The 20,488-nt window shown below is 41.7% G+C and overlaps 1 protein-coding gene and 2 long non-coding RNA genes across 4 annotated transcripts in view; 2 read left to right on the forward strand and 1 right to left on the reverse strand.

Annotated features, from left to right (window-relative positions):
- The window catches only part of LOC108316763, an 8,458-nt gene extending 6,377 nt beyond the window's left edge, over positions 1 to 2,081 (forward strand). The window contains exon 2 of the long non-coding RNA XR_001830433.2: positions 600 to 2,081. This is a non-coding gene — a long non-coding RNA (uncharacterized LOC108316763). The remainder of the gene's footprint in view (positions 1 to 599) is intronic.
- LAMB1 (laminin subunit beta 1) overlaps positions 1 to 20,488 on the reverse strand; it is a 96,374-nt gene that overhangs the window by 14,971 nt on the left and 60,915 nt on the right. For both annotated transcript variants that reach the window (XM_017546834.2, XM_017546835.2), the window contains 3 exons: positions 8,114 to 8,483; positions 4,573 to 4,757; positions 2,963 to 3,204 (listed from right to left, as the gene is read on the reverse strand). In XM_017546834.2, coding sequence (XP_017402323.1) covers positions 2,963 to 3,204; positions 4,573 to 4,757; positions 8,114 to 8,483 — 797 coding nt within the window. The remainder of the gene's footprint in view (positions 1 to 2,962; positions 3,205 to 4,572; positions 4,758 to 8,113; positions 8,484 to 20,488) is intronic.
- Positions 4,757 to 8,071, forward strand: LOC108316762. Its single transcript, XR_005203141.1, has 2 exons — positions 4,757 to 5,050; positions 8,007 to 8,071. It is a non-coding gene; the product is annotated as an uncharacterized LOC108316762 (long non-coding RNA).

A 20,488-nucleotide genomic window follows, 5' to 3' on the forward strand; every position in this document is an offset into this window, starting at 1 on the left:
GACAGTGTGGCAATTCCTTAAGGACCTAGAAATAGAAATTCCATTTGACCCAGCAATCCCATTACTGGGTATATATCCAAAGGATTATAAATCGTTCTACTATAAGGACACATGCACACGAATGTTCATTGCAGCACTGTTTACAATAGGAAAGACCTGGAACCAACCCAAATGCCCATCAATGATAGACTGGACAGGGAAAATGTGGTACATATACACCATGGAATACTATGCAGCCATTAAAAATGATGAGTTCGTGTCCTTTGTAGGGACACGGATGAACCTGGAAACCATCATTCTCAGCAAACTGACACAAGAGCAGAAAATCAAACACTGTATGTTCTCACTCATAGGTGTTGAACAGTGAGAACACATGGACACAGGGAGGGGAGCACTACACACTGGGGTCCGTTGGGGGAAAATGGGGGAGGGACGGGGGTGGGGAGGTGGGGAGAGAGAGCATGGGGAGAAATGCCAGATACAGGTGAAGGGGAGGAAGGCAGCACATCACACTGCCATGTGTGTACCTATGCAACAATCTTGCATGTTCTTCACATGTACCCCAAAACCTAAAATGCAATAAAAGAAAAAAAAAGCAGTATAAAGGAACAAACATAGATGAAGCTTTTCCAAATTATCACTCCCCACTGCCATCACACATGCATAGGGTCCTCCTTTCTTATTTACCAGGACATCTCAAAGACCACCACTTGGTCATGGCATACAAATGCAGATTGAGACATCATACTACAAGTGTGCTATATGACGGAAAAGGCTCAGCAGGAAGAAAATTGCATTTAGAGCTATTTTGTGGAAAATGTTCATACTGAAAAGAGGCCAAAGATTTAATGTAGTGAAAAGCAGTTAACAGAATATTCCCAAACAAGACAAAGTATTGTTTTAAAGTATAAAAAAATAGTTTTTAAGTAAATACAATTAACTCTTTAGCCTAATAATTTTAAGATAATTATAATCCTGTTATACCTCAAATTACGACTAAAATAGTCTTCCATTTATCTGGCTGACAAAAACCCAAAAAGCTTCAGAAAACAAAGTTTACTCTGCATGCTGTAGAACAACATGAGTCTTAAAAACAGAAGTGTAAAACCTCAGGGTTGCTTTCTGAAAAATAGCTGACAGCACACGTACAAGATTTGTTTTGTTTCAACAGACATGGAAAACAGCATGGCTCTAGCTAAATATGCACAAAAATACAGAACTGGAAGTACTTGAAAAACACAAAAGGACAAAAATCTCAAAATGGCAGTAAAGAACCTGAAGAATTCTCGTAGGATCAATAACAAAAACACGTAAGAGAGCTGAAGAAGCTGCTAATCCCTAGGTAGTTTACCAGGTGGAAAAACAAGCACAGGGAAGGGCACACATTTGAAACCAGAGGAGCCCGGAACCCCACCAACTGCTCACACCCCACCACCCCCACTGCCCACAGAGATGCCTGCCGTACAAGACGAAAATCCTTTAGCATGCCTAGCTGCTGCTTGTAGATCACAGAGAACTTTGTGATGACTGATTTTTTTTTTTAAACTACAATTTGTAAAGAAGGAATCAATACTGAAAGGAAAGATTGAGAGAACTGGCATTTCATGCCTAACAAACTTTGCCTACTATTAGCTGCAATTTACACATTGCTCTAAGTTTTCATTTTTCTTCTTCATCTTTTATTTTTCCTTTTAATAAATGATGACAGATTTTTTTACTCCCTATTTCCACTTGTTGCTATAAAGTTTCAGAAGATAATATGAAACTAAGCAGACATTAATAAAATTAGTCACAATAAAATACAGAGTCTATTTCAGAGAAAGTGAGGATGAGGAGGGAGGAACCATCACTAAGACAGGTGTCATGAAGTTTGAACTCTGCTCCTTGTACCTTCCATCTTTAACTTTCTCTGTGTCTCTAGGTTAAGAGAACAGAAACCTTAGTCTATAAAAAATGCCCTCCAAATTATCTCAGATAGGTATCCTTCCTTGAAAAACAAGAAGGAAGAGGAAGAAATAGGCTCACTTGGACTTTTTTCAGGCATTCTGCCTGATTTTCATTAAACTCACAACTCAGTTTCATTTTGCTCCAGAGTTACTTTTTAAAAGCTTCTGGGAAATGAATCTACTTGCTAGGCTGGTTTCAGGGTTTATCTTCACCAGATAAAGTTAATGGAACAAAGGAACATCATACCTAGTAACCATGAAAAAATTCTTTTGCTCCCTGTAATTTTTAATAGAAACTCCTAGAATGATTCTGAATTCCTACACCAAGATGGATTTTGTACGTCAAATCAGAACAAACTAAAATGTCCAAGCTGGGTGTGGTGGCACATGCCTGTCTTCTTAGCTGCTCAGGAGGGTGAGGTGAGAGGATCGCTTCAGCCTAGGAGTTTGAGCCCAGCCTGAGCAACATAGCAAGACTCTATCTCTTTAAAAAACTGTGTGTGTGTGTGCGTGCAACATAGCAAGACTCCATCTCTTTAAAAAACTGTGTGTGTGTGTGTGTGTGTGTGTGTGTGTGTGTGTGTGTGGTGGGTAGCCTGTAATCACAGCACTTTGGGAGGCTGATGTGGGAGGACTGCTGGAGACCAGGAGTTTAAGACTAGCCTAAGCAATGTGATGAGACCCTGTCCCTACTTAGGAAAAAAAATATTCAATGTCCACAGTGTAAAAAGGATCAAGTTTCAGCGAGATGTCACTGAGTAGATAAAACAGTATGGCACACAGTCATGATTCATTCTTTAGTTGAGGACCACAGAGAAACAGAAGAGGGGAAGGCTGGAAACCGATACTAAGCTGTTTTTAATCTGGCTTTGTTACAGATACCCCCTTCCCTGGTCCAGAGACCTCAGCCTAGAAGTTTCACTCCTGCTGATTCATTTGCAAACTATAACAAAGAGAAAGCTTGTTGTTTTTTTTCCTCAGCACCAGAGTAGTAAAGACAAACCCCCAGACCTTACCATTTCGGCAGCAGCTGAAAGGTCTAGGCTTTGCAGCTTGCCTGCCAGTTCATCAAGGAGGCGAGCCTGCTCCTCTTGTTTTTCCTTGAACTGGGACTCTCTCTCCATCATCACATCTTCTACTCTGTCTCTCATGAGGGCTGACTGCTCCACAGTGCTGTTGGGTTCTATGGTGGAGGCATTCACCCTCTCCTCCGCCTCAAGAGACATCTGGAAATACTTGGTAATGCTATCCAAGGCACCTAGGGTAGGAAAAGAAATCGCCCACAGTTAACCTCATTGTATTAGGCTTTGTCCCCAAGCAGTGTCTATATCTGATGCCTTCAGGTCCTAAATTTACTATAAAATTCAAGAAAAAATGTGAATTACAGTTTTCTTTTCATGAGCACTGAATATGTTTTGTCTCATTAGCACCTACTCCAGGCTCTGGAGTATGCAAACATCTGGGTGAAAAGTGAAAAATTAAGAAAATCATGCAATCTTGTTTCTATACACAAGCAAACATCCAGTTCTTCATAAATAGTTGGTGTCAGGCAGCCTGAAGATTGACCAGATGACTTTTCTCAATCCTTTATTCAGGTCCACTCAAATGACTAATATAGTAGCCCTCCATATTTGTAGATTCCACATATATGTATTCAACCAACTGTGAATGGAAAGCATTTGGAAGACTGATGGTTGTGTCTGTATTGAATGTGTACAGACTTTTTTTTTTGGTCATTTCCTAAACAAAGTATAACAACTATTTGCATAGCATTTACATCATATTATATATTTTAAGTAATCTAGAGATTTTAAAGTATACTGGAGGAATAGCAAAGCTGGGTGTGATGGTTCAGCTCTATAATCTCAGCTGTTCAGGAGGCTGAGACAGGAGGATCACTTGAGACCAAAAGTTCAAGACTAGCCTGAGCAATGTAGCAAGAGCCCGTCTCTTTAAAAAACAAAGAAAAGCATACAGGAGTGTGTGCATAGTTTATATGCAAATACTATGCCATTGTATATAACAGACTTGAGCATCTGTGGATTTTGGTTTCTGCAGTGGGTCCACCCCATGGATACCAAGGGATGACGGTATTATTTATAACAGCATGACATGTTTTAGCTTTAGGAATCTAGTCCAAAAGCAGTCGTGCATGAAACAGCATGGATAGTAGGACAGAATGATGTAACATATTTCCACATTCACTTTTTGCTGAGGATCCTATAAGGTATGTATGATATCAATAGTGATTTGCAAAAATGTTTTTTCTGACTAAGCAGCATTCTTGAATGTGAAAGGATTTGCAGAAGTATTAATGCCTTAACTATCCCAAAGAATTCGCTGCCAAGAAGAGGCCAGGATTAAACTACCAACTGGAGAAAAAACCAGGAAGTGGATACCATTTGAATACAACTATTGCCACTCACTCTGTGGGACCTTTGCTATGTCTCTTAGGTTCTCTGTGCCCAAGTCCCACTCTGGAAAATGGGGACTTTGATCCAGAAACTGGATGAGCAAAAGTTTTAAAATTTATTAGAAAATCTTTGCAAAAGTGTTACATTAAAAGGTTAGACAGAATGTTAAATCCATTGTCTGGGACTGAGTATTTGCACCAAAAAATGCTCACCCCGAATATCTGAGTTTTTGATAAATTCCAGTTGTTCAGCAAGTTCTTTCACAGTGTTTTCTAGGCTTTCAGCTTCTGTCTGTAGAGAATCCAGTTCTTTAGTTGTGCTGTTGCTCTGGGAGGTTGTGTCAGACAATTTCACTTCTACTTGAGCCATCATTTCTGTAACATCTTTAGTCAGTTTCCTGTAAAGAGAAAGTTAAGCTTACCTACATAAAATAAAACCAAGGGAGAACTCTTACATTTCATATTTTCTACTAGTACTGTATCCATTACAAATTTCAAACCAATTCAGTAATTTGTAACATTTTATCTCTAAGTGCTTGTTTTATTTTCCTTATCATAACAGATTGCATTAAATCTAACAATTTTTCTTTGTTCAGAGACTTTTAAGAGAAACACAGAAGTACCACTCAGCTGAGTTGCAGCAGACAAACCATTTGAGGAATTCCAAATTTCTGCTGTAACATGAGCACAGGTCAGTGTGTGGAGGTCCAGCTCCATTCACAAGCAGCTTTGAGCGCTTACAATTGTGAAAACTCAAGACATAAATGACTCCAGTGTACAATTAGGCCTCCCAGCCACCAACCCAAAACATTCTTCCCTAAGCCTCGGGGATCTCCTTCAAGATGGAACATGCAGAGAGGAAGCCCTATAGCCTGCCACAAAGACAACAGCCACCAAGATCAGCTTTCATACACCTCTCTTCCATCAGAGAAGCCCCTCCTTCATCTGTTACCAGCCTTTTTATTTTTTATAAGGAAGTAGCATCTACCGAGAATGAAAAAATACATTCAGTTTTCACAGTATTTCATTTGGAATCTAAACTGCATTTTGTTTTGTATCTTCAAATCTACCAAGCTGTACTTTCAACATCTATTTGTATATTATTGTGTACACTCTGTGTCTGTGTGTGCACGTGCGTGTGCTCTAGGTGGCTGTGGATGGGGTTGTATGTGTATCATAAAGTAGTATTTCAGCAGACTTTACCTCTGGGTATTATTGGTTCACCTAATTGAATGTAATTGTCTTCTCAGGGATACACTAGTATAAAAAATCAGAAAAATGTAAAGATGCTGAAAGGTTGGGAGCCATTAGAAAAGTGCTGTGTAAGGCTGAGAAAAAACCGTAGCCCAATTCAAACAAAAAGTACTTAAAGGGATTGTTTAAAATAGTAGATTAAGTTATATTTCAGTGCCTTTTTTCCTGAGGATAATATACATAGTTTCTTTTTTCAGTGCTTTGCTTTTATTAATCAGTTGACTCATAGAAGGTTTTAATTTCTTCTCAGGCCTCATAAAATGTTACATTTTTTTTTTAAACAAGCAAATCTAACATCATATTTTAAAATAGGGCCACTCTGGTTCCTACAACATGTATCCTTGGATAGTATGTTGAGAAAAGGAGTAATGGAACTAGTTTTCCTGTGATTATTATAATCTGTCTAGTTAAATGAATAGTGAGGGCAGAAACAGAGCTGTTTTGGGAATGTAATCTCTCTCCTGGCAGGCTCTCAAGGACACAGATTTTTTTTTTTTCCTCCCAGAGGTGAGTAAGACCCAGGCCAAGAATCATTTCCTAAATGGGCTTGCATTTGGACCATGGCCTGCCAAAACTGTGATTTCTGCACATTAGGAGGCTTAGTCTTTTCAGTGAGGTAAAATGCCTCATTAAATGCATTGTCACCCTACAGCAGACATTTCCTAACACTCTGGCCAGCTACATGGTCTTGAGCATAAAACCTGAGGCTTGACGTCAAGAGCCAGTTACTTTAAATCTAGGTCTAGGAAGGACCTCCTTCAAGTCACTTGAGCTAATGTCTGCTGTTCTCTGCTACTCATGCATGGTATGAGATGAAAAGTCCTTCTGACTTTTTAGAGATGCTGATTAAAGTCTCATTGAGTAAGGTGTTCTCTTTCTGAGTCCACAAGGGGGCATAGCTTTAAGGGCAAGAACTTCCTAGCACCATGCCCCACACCCATCTTTCTCCATCTGGGAGACTTAATGGTTTATGTTTAAATTTCGTGGGTGCAGGAAGAAACTAAGAGTCAGTCACTCCAGCAGAAGTTCTAAGGAACTCCTTTCATTGGCCTGGGGTCTTGGACAAGGTGGGGGTTCCTCCCAGGTTAAAAGTCCCCTTCTTCCACACCCCTTCACACTCCATGTTTGGATCCCCTTCCACGAACACTCTTGTGGAGGCTGTTTTTCTCTTTCCTGGATTTCCCCTCTGGAGTTCCCTTCCACACTCTCTCATGGAAGCCTGTCTTCCCTCCTAAACTCCATCTCTCTCTCTATTCCCTTCCACTCAGTGTGGAAGCTGCTTTCCTCTCCAGGATTCCATCTTTCTGGATTCTCTCACTCAGTGTGAGAGCTGTTTCTTTCTCTAAATAAATCACTTTCTACAAACACTTTAGAGTCTGGCACTTACTGCGCCCTGCGCCCTGCGCCATGGTCTCCTCTCTCATTCTTAAGAGGGCTAGAACCTGAAGAAACGTCCTCTCAGGGAAGCTAAGGGCACCCTGAACCCCTAAACCCCAATATTACATCATCACACACACAAAAATGTTACTGTCATTTTGTAATATAAACACCTCAATGTAAGGATTTAACTGTGAAGCGGTCCCCTCAGGTCTAGTTGTGAGACTGAATGAAAAAACCATAGCATCTAGGGAAGCACAGATGCTTCACAGCCTTTCCTTTTTCTGTCCTTTACCACTCAGGTCTTAGTGTGCTGTTTTTGGGGGTCCTTTTTGGCTAAAGGAGTTTAGGGGCAAGAGAAGGGAGGCTAGGAGAAAGGGTAGAAAAATGATCCTTGCAAGTTCAGCATCACTCAGCTCCATTCTCTAGGCTTCCTCTAACAAAATAAACACTGTCCAATCAGAAGGATGATTACCCAGAGTAGGTGGGATGAGGACTTTAAGCGTGGAGGCATTGTTGTAACTAGATAAATGAAGCACTGGTCTGGTGGACCAATGGTGGAGAAGCAGAAAAAACTTGAAGTAAGGAGTCTTATTTGAGGTCATGGAATTTCCCCCATAGTAGCAATACTTAAAAATTTATAATTTTTTTGCAATCCTGTTGTCATTTTATATATCAATCCTTTCATTTCTCCGTAAGGTAATGACATATATCATCCTACCCCTTCTCCACAGGACAGAAAATACAAGCTCAGTTATTGAGTCACACACGTTCACAAGCCTGGCATCAGAGCCAGCACTCAGTTATGGATCTCTGTCTTCTAAATCCAGCATTCCTTCCATTTTACTCACTTAGAACATGATTTGCAAGGAGGAGCACTGAATATAATGCTTGCATGTTCTGCACTGCAGCCTCCAGAAGGCTGGTCCCCACGGATGTGCCAGCATTCACTGACCCAAATGCCCCAGTCAAGACTGCTGGAAAATAAATGACCCAGAATCTGTTTTCACCCACAGGACTAACCAAACCTTCTGATGGAAGCACCATGCCAGGAAATCTTTGCTGTTTATTCAAAAAGCTGGAAAATACTGTGAGTTGTTACTCCGGCTCATTAGCTACTTACTCTGCTTCCTCAAAGAGATTCCCAATGTTTTTCAGCGGCTCTGCTGCCGGGCTCTGCGCCAGGATGTCTTTTATCTCACTGACTTTCTTCTCCACCAAGTCCACAGTCTCCCGGTATGGCCCGATCACACCACTGATCTTCAAGGCCTTGGCTTTCTCCAGGAATCTGTGTGTCCTGTTGGTCAGCTCGGCAATGATCACATCCCAGAGAGCAAAGCACTGGTGGCAGGGTGTGCAGTCAGGGAAGACCCCTGAGTACCCTCGCGTGCACTTGTCACAGCGTGGACCCTCGACACCCTCCACGCAGACACACTGGCCCGTGGACTGGTCACACTGTGGCGTCTCAATGCCTCTGGGGTCACAGTCACAGGCTAGAAGGGAAGGAGCAATGCTAGTTGATCTACTTGATCATGAACCTCAGTGACAAGATGTGGCATTCAGAATCCTCATTTTGCTGTGAAAATGGGAAGGTGTCAACCATCAATTTACCACCGGCTCAGGTAGAGACTGTAGCAGCTTCCTCTAGCACAGGCGTGATTTCAGTGGTTGCTAACCCCTTCTTAGCAGTAATAATCTTTAAAAAATTAACAGCTAACAGAAATGTTTTACACGAATGACTCCATTTAACTCTCACAACAGCCCTATGGGATAGGTGTTATAATAATCACTTTCACAGATGTGGGAACTGAGAGATGAGAGAGATTACATAACATGCCCAAAGTCTCAATGCAAGGAAAAGGCCCCGCCAGGATTCGGATTCAGCTCTTCGCAACTCCGGAGTCTATACTCTTCACCTCCATCCTACCTGTGCCTCCGTCTTATTAGGATTTCCCCACAGACCATGTCTGTACAGACAATCCAGGTTATATCCTGGTAACGTGCCATCTGGCATCGGATACATCACAAATGAGCAGCTGCTAACGTACCTGACTGTATCTCGCCACAAAATAATTGCAATAAACATGATCGAAACAAAACTCAGCTGGGCGTGTGGCTCACGCCTGTAATCCCAGCACTTTGGGAGGTGGATTACTAGGTCAGGAGATCGAGACCATCCTGGCTAACACAGTGAAACCCCGTCTCTACTAAAAATACGAAAAAAAAAAATTAGCTGGGCATGCCTGTAGTCCCAGCTACTCGGGAGGCTGAGGCAGGAGAATCGCTTGAACCTGGAAGGTGGAAGTTGCAGTGAGCTGAAATCATGTCAGTGCACTCAGCGTGGGCGACATAGCGAAACTCTGTCTCAAAAAACAAACAAACAAAAAAACCACAAAGGGTTTTTAAAAATACTTAGTTTAAAGGCCTTCAACTAAGTATAATCTAAGTATAACGGGTGTCTGCTATTGTGATGAAGACTGCAAGTCCTACAACCCAGGATCTTAGGAGCCATCCATTCAGTCTCAGTCTCTCACAGGCCCAACAGGGCTGGCACCTTATGCAAAGCCAAGTGGCACAGGGTAAAATCACACGCGGTACAGGACAAAATCTGTTCTTGGCCAGTAGCTGTGGCTGACATTACTTAGCACAATGGCTGTGCCCTCGAACCCTGGCTTAGATTTCCAAGTTTCAGAAGACCAAAACATTTTTATATCAACACCTGACATTTAAAAGTATTTATATAGGGTCTGAATAACAAAAGGACTTATGATAACATCTTATCGCTGGGCTTCTACCCACTCTGGGGAAAGGTAGGAATAAATAAAGTAACATACCATCTTATTTCCCTAACTGCACTGTGGGCTCCAAGGGCAGAGGCACACCTTAAGCCATTTTTTCTTCTTCAGCGTCGGGCACAGTGTTCACTTGCAATCAGAATCCAAACGTCTTTGCCAAATGAAGCTCCAACCTCATTTTAGTCTAGGCATGCAAGGGACACTTACATCCCTTTATAAAAGACAATAATGCTCCTGAAGCTCAGTGTCAACTGTGGCAAAGCACAACAGATTCGTGCTTTCTCAAATCTCTTTATAAAATCAAGTCAGTAGCTACGATTTGCCTCCGAAAAACATCCTGATGGAACATGTCCCAGAACCAGTTATACCGAGGGCCCCGAGAGCTGCTACAACTCCACTATCCTTTCTGCCCACATGTGTCTGCGGCCCATTTGTTTGGCCCTCCCCATGTCCTGTCTTGCATTGCTAGTTTATCTTTTGATTGCCTTTGTTCTCCCGCTACATTCCAAGCTGTCCAGTGGCAGGTTTGAGGAGCACAGCATTGTGGTTAAGAGCATGGGCTGTGGACTGAGGTTATAAGTCCTGCCTTCCCCACACTTGTGATGTGACCCTGGATAATTAGGAAACGGAGTCATGTCTTCCATATCCGTAAGAAGAGGTAATGATTATAACTACAGGATTGCTCTCAAGATAAAATTATTACACAGTGCTTAGAAGAGCATCTGTTCTGTAGCAAGCATTCAATAAATAGTTTTTATTATCACTTCTTGTGTCCCTACAAGTGCCTGGTAGTCTTCTGCTAAGAGTGATGCTTGATTGTATTTCCATTGGATAAAGGGCAATAACAGTGGACCTGGTCATATGTTTATTTTTATGTATTTGCCAATAACATGATTGTTCAAAAATTTGAAGTTTAGAATATTAATTCTTTAACCTTTAGGATTTTAAAACATATCATTTCCTTAGTGCCTGGGGTTTTCAAAACCAAACCTTAGGATTTCAAAAGTAAAACTTGGGTGTGTATGTGTGTTTTTTTTTTCTTTTCTTTTTTTGAGATGGAGTCTTGCTCCGTTGCCCAGGCTGGACTGCAATGGCATGATCTCGGCTCACTGCAACCTCCGCCTCCTGGGTTCAAGCAATTCTCCTGCCTCAGCCTCCTGAGTAGCTAGAATTACAGGCATGTGCCACCATGCCTGGCTAATTTTTTATATTTTTAGTAGAGATGGGGTTTCACCATGTTGGTCACGCTGGTCTCAAACTCCTGACGTGATCCACCCTCCTCAGCCTCCCAAAGTGTTGGGATTACAGGCATGAGCCACCATGCCCGGCCTGGGTGTGTATTTTTCAAAAGACAGATTCTTTCTTTCCAGGCACTTAAGGTATGTTTCATTTTTCTCTTTAGGGGAACATTCTTATAATGAATCAGGAAGCTGCTCAGGCAAATCATGGATAACTTTAATGGTGATCTGTAGAACATCAGTTCTGTGATGTGTTCCTTGAAAAAAGTCTCCCATGATGAAAAATTCTATATCCTTTCTTGAAGATTAAAAACAAGTGTCAGCATAATATAGACTCAGAAGAGTTCTGCAGGAAAACTTTGTTTGTTTTACATTGTTTTTATCCACTTGTAACCAAAGTCATTTGACATGAGATCTTTTCTTAGTGGAAGTCAATGCCAGTGACACCCCAGAGAAATAATGAGAAAGCCTTGGGAAAACCACTACAATAATCGATTTCTGAGATTAGGAAGAATTTAGATAATTTATGAATAACGTACAGAGCTTAGTACCTTAAAAGTTTATGTTGTTTAGATTTTAGAATTAGATTTTCATTATCATTTGGTAAAATTTAGTCATCTTCCAGAAAGTTAGAAGTTACCCGAGTCACCTGGGTCCTCACCTCTTAAACTTGGGTAGGGATCAGAATCACCTGGAAAGTTCATAAAAAACAGATCGCTTTTCCACTCTCCTCCCATTCCCAGATTCTGATTCAGTAGGTCTAGGTGGGGCTCAGAATTATTTTTATTTATAACAAGTTCCCAGGAGATACTGATGTTCAGAGTTATGAGACCCCATTTTGTGGAGCACTGACTGTTACTTTCCCACCTTCTGTATGTTAGAGAAAAAGAGAGAGGGGAGCACGTGCGTGCATGTGTATGTATGTGTGTCTGTCTCTGACCCTTCAAAGGGTGGAGCTGGAGCAGAACCATGACTTTGGAAGTTCACCACTGTACGCTGATGCACAAATCTCAGGACTTATGTAACAGAGGAAGAGTGACACCATTTGTAACAAGACTACCGTATATGCCCCTACCCCGCAGGGCCCAGCCACTGGTCAGGGTGGGGCAGTCTCTGGGGCCTACTCACCCCTGTGTCCCTCAGGCTTGACACAACTGAGGCAGGGCTGCATATGCTTGTAGTTTGCTTAGACAGTTACTCCTTTCCCATAGATGATGCAAAGGTACACCTTTGTTCAGTTCTAAATATTAGGTTTTTGCTGCATTCATGCTTGGGGCAAGGAATGCATGCATATGTTGATTTAATTTCCCTGATCATTTTTCATTTATTTCATTGCTAAAGGCATGTCTTGCTCCCATTCTGTCACAGGCAACTTTAAGGGGAAAACACCCCAACACTGAAAGACTTAAAAGGCAAATAAGGCTTCCCTCTATCTGGCCAAGGGAAATGAGCCTGCGCAAGAGTTCCAAAGAGTCAGCAGAGCTCCGGCTCTCTCCAGAAGGCACAACCAGTTCAGGCAAACTGACTAACATTCCTTTCCCCAACTGAAAAGTAAACCATCAAATCTCACAGATGACTGGATTACAGTCTCATTATTGAAAAGTTGGGCCTGGCTCTCCGGAAGGGCGCCAAATAACTAGTCCCAAATGCACCAGGGTTTGATTTCAAGCTGAAGTCCCTGGTCATGTGCTTCCTTCCCTGGCTATTGAATTTCCAGAATTGCTTCTCTTGGAGTCACCTGAGAGGCAGGCGCCAGAAGGCTCACATTTTACAACCTTGTAAAAAGACACCTCCACTCCAAGAATATTTTCAGTAAAACTCCCATCATGTGGCTGAAGCAGAAAGGTCAGTTTACCTGACAATTTAGTAAAACTTCATGGACACTAAAGTACGAAGGAGATTCTCTCAACATCTCACACACCCACCTGGATCTGAAAAACTATGAACTGACCATGCAGGCTGCAGCTGACGAGGTCCAGCTGGGTTTCTTTCTTACCAGAAAGGAATCAGAATCCAAATGACCTACATAAAGCAGTTTTGCTTTAAGAAATGGGATTGTGAACCCAAGAGGCAGAGGTTACAGAGTGCTGAGATTGTGCCGCTACACTCCAGCCCAGGTGAGAGAGAGACCCTGTCTAAAAAAAAAGAAAGAAAAGAAAAAGATACTGGATATTTGGGGCCTGGCGCGGTGGCTCACACCTGTAATCCCAGCACTTTGGGAGGCCCAGGCAGGCAGATCACCTGAGGTCGGGAGTTCAAGACCAGTCTGACAGACACGGTGAAACTAAAAATACTAAAATTACAAAAATTTAATTTTTTAAATTTTTTAAATTTTAAATTTAATTTTTGCCCCTCTCTACTAAAAATACAAAAATTATCAGCGTGTGGTGGCACATGCCTATAATCCCAGCTACTTGGGAGGCTGAGGCAGGAGAATTGCTTGAACCCAGGAGGCGGAGGTTGCAGTGAGCTGAGACTGCACTATTGGGCAAAAAAAAAAAAAAAAAAAAGTCAGGCTTTAAACAAAAAATGTCTGTAAAGATTAGTTAGAAAGCAATAAGAAAAAGAGAGGTGGGGATTTCTAAAACGGTGTCTGTGAATTTAGACAATTATCACAAATCGTTTTAGTCACAAACACTGAACTAATTTGTCAGAAGATTTTATATCTTCTAGCCAAATGATTTAAGAGAGATAAAAATTTAGAACTACTTCTTCCCAACTGGTCAATGTTCAGTTCTGAAGGGGAGATTCGTACTTTCATAGAAGGCAAAGTGTGATGGGTAATCTTAGGCAGCTCTGGACAGTGGAAACAACCTTCAGTGTGAAGCAAACTGTTGAGATCCATGATCACAAAGCTCCTGTAGAAACGCATGTCAGAAAACCTGGTTCCACCTCAGCTCTGCCACCTGAGAGTCAATCAATTGTACATCATCATTATATTGTAAAATGATATAAATGATCATAACAGTGACCTCCTTTGTGCCAAGCAAACAACTTGCTTACATTCTGTCGATTGTTCTTCACACAACCCCATAACGTAGGCATTATACTCCTTCCCATTTGACTAAACCAATTCCCAGAGAAGTTGTTATACTCAGAGCCTCCATGGTCTGATTCTAAAGGTCATTCCTTTAACCTGCCTTATTGGAGACTAATTTTTTTTTTTTTTGGTAAAGTAATAAACTAGTGTTCTGGTTTTACATATTTGTCTTTCATGAGTTTTGTTTGTGGATCTGTCCCCTCAAGTCCAGCTTCAAGAATAATGCCATATTTCTGACATTTCAGAGGGAAGACTAAATCCCACAGCACAGTGACAGTGAAACTTACGCTAAGTGGCCAGAAAGCCGGTCACTGGAGACATTCCTCTAGGCCTGCTTCCAGTACAGATGTTGGCAACTATCATGACACTGTCATGACCTCTTATCAATTTTCATGGTTGGGAAGATGAGGTGGGGTTCAAGCTCACCCTCAGGCTGGGTGTTCAAACCATGTTTATCACACAAAGACTGAACGAGTGAAGAAAGTCAGTGCTTTGAACTTATACTCTGACTGACTATATTCGTGATCTCAAAAAAGATAGTAGCAAAAACAGAAACTGAAAGACTTCTTCACCAGAAGTGGAAATTTGAACTGAAATGTGAGACAGACCCCTAATACCAAACTGTATACTGTGAAAAAATAGCTAAGACAGCTTTGAGCTGAAGTGAGGGATGGGCTGAGAGTTTCTAAAAGGGTGATCTGTGCTGATTAGGGAGAAATAGATAACAGCCAAAAAAAGGATTTTAAAATGCTGATTTTACAACAAGGCATGCTCAAACTGTCCGCAGGCTGAGGCCACCAGGCCTCATTTGCTTTCATGACAGAGATTAGGAACCCAACCAAGTCCCCAACCACTTCTTTTATTAAAGCAGCTAAAAAGGAAATTTCTACGTGTACAGGTTTGGGGCTAGGTAGGGGAAGGTGTGACGAGAAGAAATGTGACCAATCACAAAAGAAAGTAAGAGAGAGACAGAGAGAGAGTGTGTGTGTGTGTGTGTTTTAAAAATAACAATAATAATAATAAAGCATTTACATTGGGTTAGAAGTCCTATAATTCCTGGGAATGGGAATGGGGTAATACACAAGCAGAAATAAAAATTAATGCTTCACTAGAGAAACACTAGNAAAAAAAAAAAAAAAAAAAAAAAGCAAATGGGGATTACATGCAGAGAAACAGAAACTTTCTCTTGGAAAGGAGAGCATATATAGCAAAAGTTGTTGCCTAATTTTTAAGATGAACAAATCATGAAGATGAATAACAGTATTTTTTAAATGAGATGGTCATTTTACAAGCCATAATTCTACTTTCACCAGTAAGTACATTCTCTGTTCTGTGGCCAGTAGGTTTCCTCTATTTTTACTAAGTTTTCTTATTTAAAACATAATTTTCACAAGGTAGGTAAATGAAAGCTATTCTACCGATTTTAAAGATACGAAGGTCCAGAGGAAAACACTGGCAAGTCAACGCCAGAATGGGAAATGTACCCACTTATCACATAGACCTAACCTGCCTGCTTCTGTTACATCCTTCCCTCTCCTCCTCTAGACTTCCTGTGCCCACTGAACAAAGTGTACCCTCAATGGCCTGGCACTGAAGGCTTTTCACAATCTGGTAAAACCAGATCTCTCCATGACTCTCCAGCTAAGACTGTTTCCCAAGGGCAGCTTCATGTTATCTTTATTATCCTTTAGCTAGGATGATAATTTCCTCTCTAAATACCACCTGTCAACAAGGACCCCCAGGCCTCCGAGCAGGGCCACACAAGCCTGGCTTCAGATCCCAGTTCTTTCCTCACTTGAGGTATGCCTTTGGGCAAGTCACTTAACCTCTCTGAGTCTGCGGTTCGTCAACTGTGAAATGGAGATGATACTTACCCCCATAGGTTTTTTTTGCAAGGATAAAATTAAGAATATTTACATAATGTGCCTACAAGTGCTCAGCACTCAGCACATGGCCACTAGAGCTAATCGTTTCTGCAAACCCTTCCCTAATGAGTCCAGCTCCTACGGATCTTGCCATCTTCTGACCACGGAAAAGGTTGTACCACAGCTGTCTGCTATTCTGTTACTTCACTCTATGTACCACATGTCCCCAAACAGCCTGCAAGCGGCAGACAGTATTAGCTCTTCCGTGTCCACTCCCCACTCTGCACCACTGATCACTCAGTGTTTGGCTGATTATCCTCCTTTCACTTAAATTTGCCTTGGAACAGAGAAAGTGCTACACCCTAAGATTCAGGTAATGGGGTTCTCTTCTGCCATGGACCTTGTCTCAAAGCTACATGGGACTCCAGGATCTGCTGCAATGCCAAGAAGTTTACTGACACTTTACCTAGGCATTGCTATTTACTAAAAGCAAGGGCAATTTAAATAATTTATATCTCTTACATGGGATTTTCTTTTTTTCTGACATTCTCTTCTATCCTTTCCCTTTTTTTGGCCTCAGTAATATAACTTCAGTTTTAGAATGCAAGTTGGGGGATGAATATAATTTCACCTGCAGAAATGAGCTGCCCGTCTAGCACAGGGATCATAAAGTTTTAATGTAAACGTTGAAATAGTAAATCTTTCCAGCTTTCAGGCCATTGTGTCTCTGTCATGATGACTTGACTCTGGCATTGCTGCCCAAAAACAGCCATGGAAAAAACATAAACAAGTTGGTGGGAAAACTTCATTTCCCACTATGGGCAGGGGGCTGGATGTGGACATTTGCTGCGGTCTGCTCAGCTCTGGTCTAGCCTACCACTTCTGAGAACACATTCTGTAATTAGAATTATGTAAGACAAGACTTCGCTATACTGACAACAGTATTTATAGTTCTCTAAGGAATCAAATGAAGTCTGATTTTCTGAGTCACAATGGAAATATTAAGGTAGGTGGTTGTGAAAAAAAAATCCCAACATAAGAAAATACAGGCATTCTAAAGATTAATGTCTGCGCAAAAGAACACACTGTGTTTTTCTACTCAAGAAACATGAAATGAGAACAGCAGCATGATGGGGAAGTGGCCGCTACCCGGGTCCTCTTGCCTATGCGCCACATTTCCAGTTCGCCTGGGTTTACAGACACTGCCCTTTTCCAAGAGCCAGTGGCCCCACATGGAAACCTCACCCTCCCTTTTTGCTATCTATGAATCAACAGAAAGATTCCTCCTGTGACCCTCTGACTCCCGAGGAGGACAATGCAGCGCTCCAGGCTGTTTTCTCCAGCACGTTCATGGTGGGTGGATGAGATTCCCTCTCCATCCCGGCACACTGGTGGGCTTGTTCAGGCTTGGCACCATCGGCCCACAGCCCCAACCCGTCTGGACAATAGGAACATTCAACAATCTGTAAGTTGGAGCCTCAACTCATTTGTCTTTTACATAACTTCCTTCTTTTTTTTCCATAAGGAGAGTACTTAGCTATGACTTAAATCTTTCTATAAGCATATTGTTAGCTAATTGGCACCAGAAAGTCTAAATTTCTGCCCTTGAACAAACCAATTCAACTGAAAACATATTTGTCAAGTAATTACATAATTGGAGAAAAGAGTCGATGTTCTTTTCACATAGCTCCATCTAATTCTGGATGACACCTCTTCTTGTCCCTGCTGATCTCTGGGCCCATCCCTTCAGAAAGCCCCTGTCTTCCTGTTTCCATTCGTGAATGTGTTCTAGCACAAACAGAACCCTGAGCCTTGTCTGCCTCTGCATCTTGGCCCCTGCCTTCACAGGCCACACTGGTCCTGGTCCTGCTCCTGGTGCCACCCTGTATATACCAAGCCCCCTAGCTGGCTATCAATCAATCCCCCATTGCCCACTCAAATCAATTCTCACTCTCTCGGGTGCTTTGTAGGTTAGGAGCTTTTTCCAAAGAGTGTCAAAAGCAATGAGGATCCAACACATTCGCTGTTTGAGAGACTGCCTTAAGCACTGTGGGACATTTATTATCCTTGGCTCCTGCATACCAAGTAGCTATAGCAAAGGCCCTATCATGGTGATGACCCAAAATACCCCCCTGCCCCCAGATTTCCGAATGTCTCCACCCCAGCTCAGCCACTGTGGGCACAAAGGAGAGATAGTGTCTACCCTAATACCCCAAAGAAAGACACCCCAACATTTTATAACTTTTTGTTTTTTGAGACAGAGTCTTGCTCTGTCACCCAGACTGGAGTGTAGTGGTGTGATCTCAGCTCACCGCAACTTCCACCTCCTGGATTCAAGCAATTCTCATGACTCAGCCTCCCAAGTAGCTGGGATTAGAGGTGTTCGCCACCTCATTTGATTAATTTTTGTATTTTTTAGTAGAGATGGGGTTTCACCATTTTGGCCAGACTGGTCTCGAACTCCTGACCTCAAGTGATCCACCTACCTTGGCGTCCCAAAGTGCTGGGATTACAGGCGTGAGCCACTATGCCCAGCCAACATTTTATAACTTTAAATTGCCAAAGTTTGCAACGAGGCCAGCTGCCTTCACCCCAGATTTTAACACTTTGGGGAAAGGGGCTTTCTGGTCTTCCATGAAAAAAAACCAAAAACTCTAAAGATAAGGCTGGCGAGATGACAATCTAGAGGGAAAACAAGGGGAAAATGGAACACCTAGATCTACAACCTGAAAATATCTCTTAGGGTATTTTCACTTGTGCTCACATCCTTCGAGAAGCTTCTATAATACCTCCAGAGGGCTTGAAACTAACTTTTTCTTGCTGGTGTGAGCTGACTGGTTATCAATGGGTATTAATATTAGGGTCATGAATATGGATGATGTATACATATAAATGCAGAGAGGATTGGAAAGATTCCTATCAAGCTGAGTAAAGAGAGAAGTATACTGGATGGGGGAGATGGGTAGGGACTTTGTTTTCTTCTAATACAGAAGTACCAATTGCTTTAAGTGAATGCGGGCAGCCTGGCTCCAGGACCTATGCCCTTTGCTATGGGATCTCGTCATCTGTCTGCATCCCTGTTGCCCTTACGCCACTGGGGTCAGCCAGCACAATGGGCAAGCCATAAAGTCAGGTGATCTTTGTAGTTCCGCCATTAACTAAATTTCTATGATTGTCTTAAAGAAAAAAAGGAAATGCCAAAGGGAGGAGCAAAAAGGAACAGACATATCCAGTTTCGATACATTCTCCTTATACAAATGAGGTTTCTTTGCAGAACACTTAGTTTCTGCTTTTTATGGCTTGTTTGCTTTTCCTGATGAAAAGTTTCTTACGTAATGAGCTGACCTTTCTTCTGGATCAAATGAACAAAGATGTTGGCGAACAATGATGCCATGAATCTCACTCTTTACAAAGTTTCTAAAACAGGATCTAACTTTTGACCCAAACAAGTTGACAAAGTTCCTATAAGCCACAATTTCTCTGGCAGATTTAGAGGCGAAAGTTTAAAGAAAAGATAAAAGGGTAAGGAGTCAAGTTCTAAGGACCACATGAACAATTCTCTGATTGAGCCTGGGTCTTTCCTGCTAACACAGCTAAGATGGAGCCAAAGGTCAGAAAGCTTGGGCAGAGAAAGCTATTTTGCCAATGACACATGCTGACAGAATTAGGGTACGAGCCATGATAGAGCCTTTATCTGGAAAAAATCAGGCCTTGGGGCATTCCAAGTTTGAGGAATTTAACAGAATAATGATTAGAGCCCTGGAAAAACCAGATTTTAAGCAGAGCTTTACTTTCAAGAGGCATCTTGGAACAACTGGTCCACTGGATTTCAATACCTTATAATGGAAGTGGGGATGTCAGATCTCATTAACAACCAACATTCAGAGAATGAAGAATGAAAGTATCTGTTTATTGACAGCAAACCTCATCCCCTCAGTGAAACAAACCCTAATCTAATGTCAGAGGTCCATACACATCCTGCTGGCTAAACCTCAACTTAAACAAATCATATCTAATTTGTTCTGATCTTGCCTACTGAGCTTTTTCTGCTGTTAAGGAGCAGATGGGTTTACACTCTGAAGGAACACAGTTTCTAAGTTCCTGACCATCTATAGGAGATACTGAATGAGTTGCTAACTTAAAGATCTGTATTATTTCTTGCTATAGTTGTATCCAAAAAAAAGAAAAAGGTCCCTTTAAAATGTAAGACTCCAACACAACCTATAATTTCAGATGTGCAACAAATATACCAAAGAACACATAGGAAACTATAGAAATATGTATCCATAATGATAAATTAAAAACAGAGAATCAAGTGGGAAACAAAGAATATAAAAACAGAGTTGCAGCAACCTATTCAATCTTTTCTATAAATACTTGGACTTTAAGATCTGAAAAATAATTTGCCAGGTGAAGAAAAATTGCAATAGCATAAAAATTAAGGAATCCTGGCCGGGCGCGGTGGCTCAAGCCTGTAATCCCAGCACTGTGGGAGGCCGAGGCGGGTGGATCACGAGGTCAAGAGATCGAGACCATCCTGGTCAACATGGTGAAACCCCG

The sequence above is a fragment of the Cebus imitator genome, unplaced genomic scaffold (assembly GCF_001604975.1).
Source record: "Cebus imitator isolate Cc_AM_T3 unplaced genomic scaffold, Cebus_imitator-1.0 Scaffold192, whole genome shotgun sequence".
In the NCBI taxonomy this organism is placed as follows: domain Eukaryota; kingdom Metazoa; phylum Chordata; class Mammalia; order Primates; family Cebidae; genus Cebus; species Cebus imitator.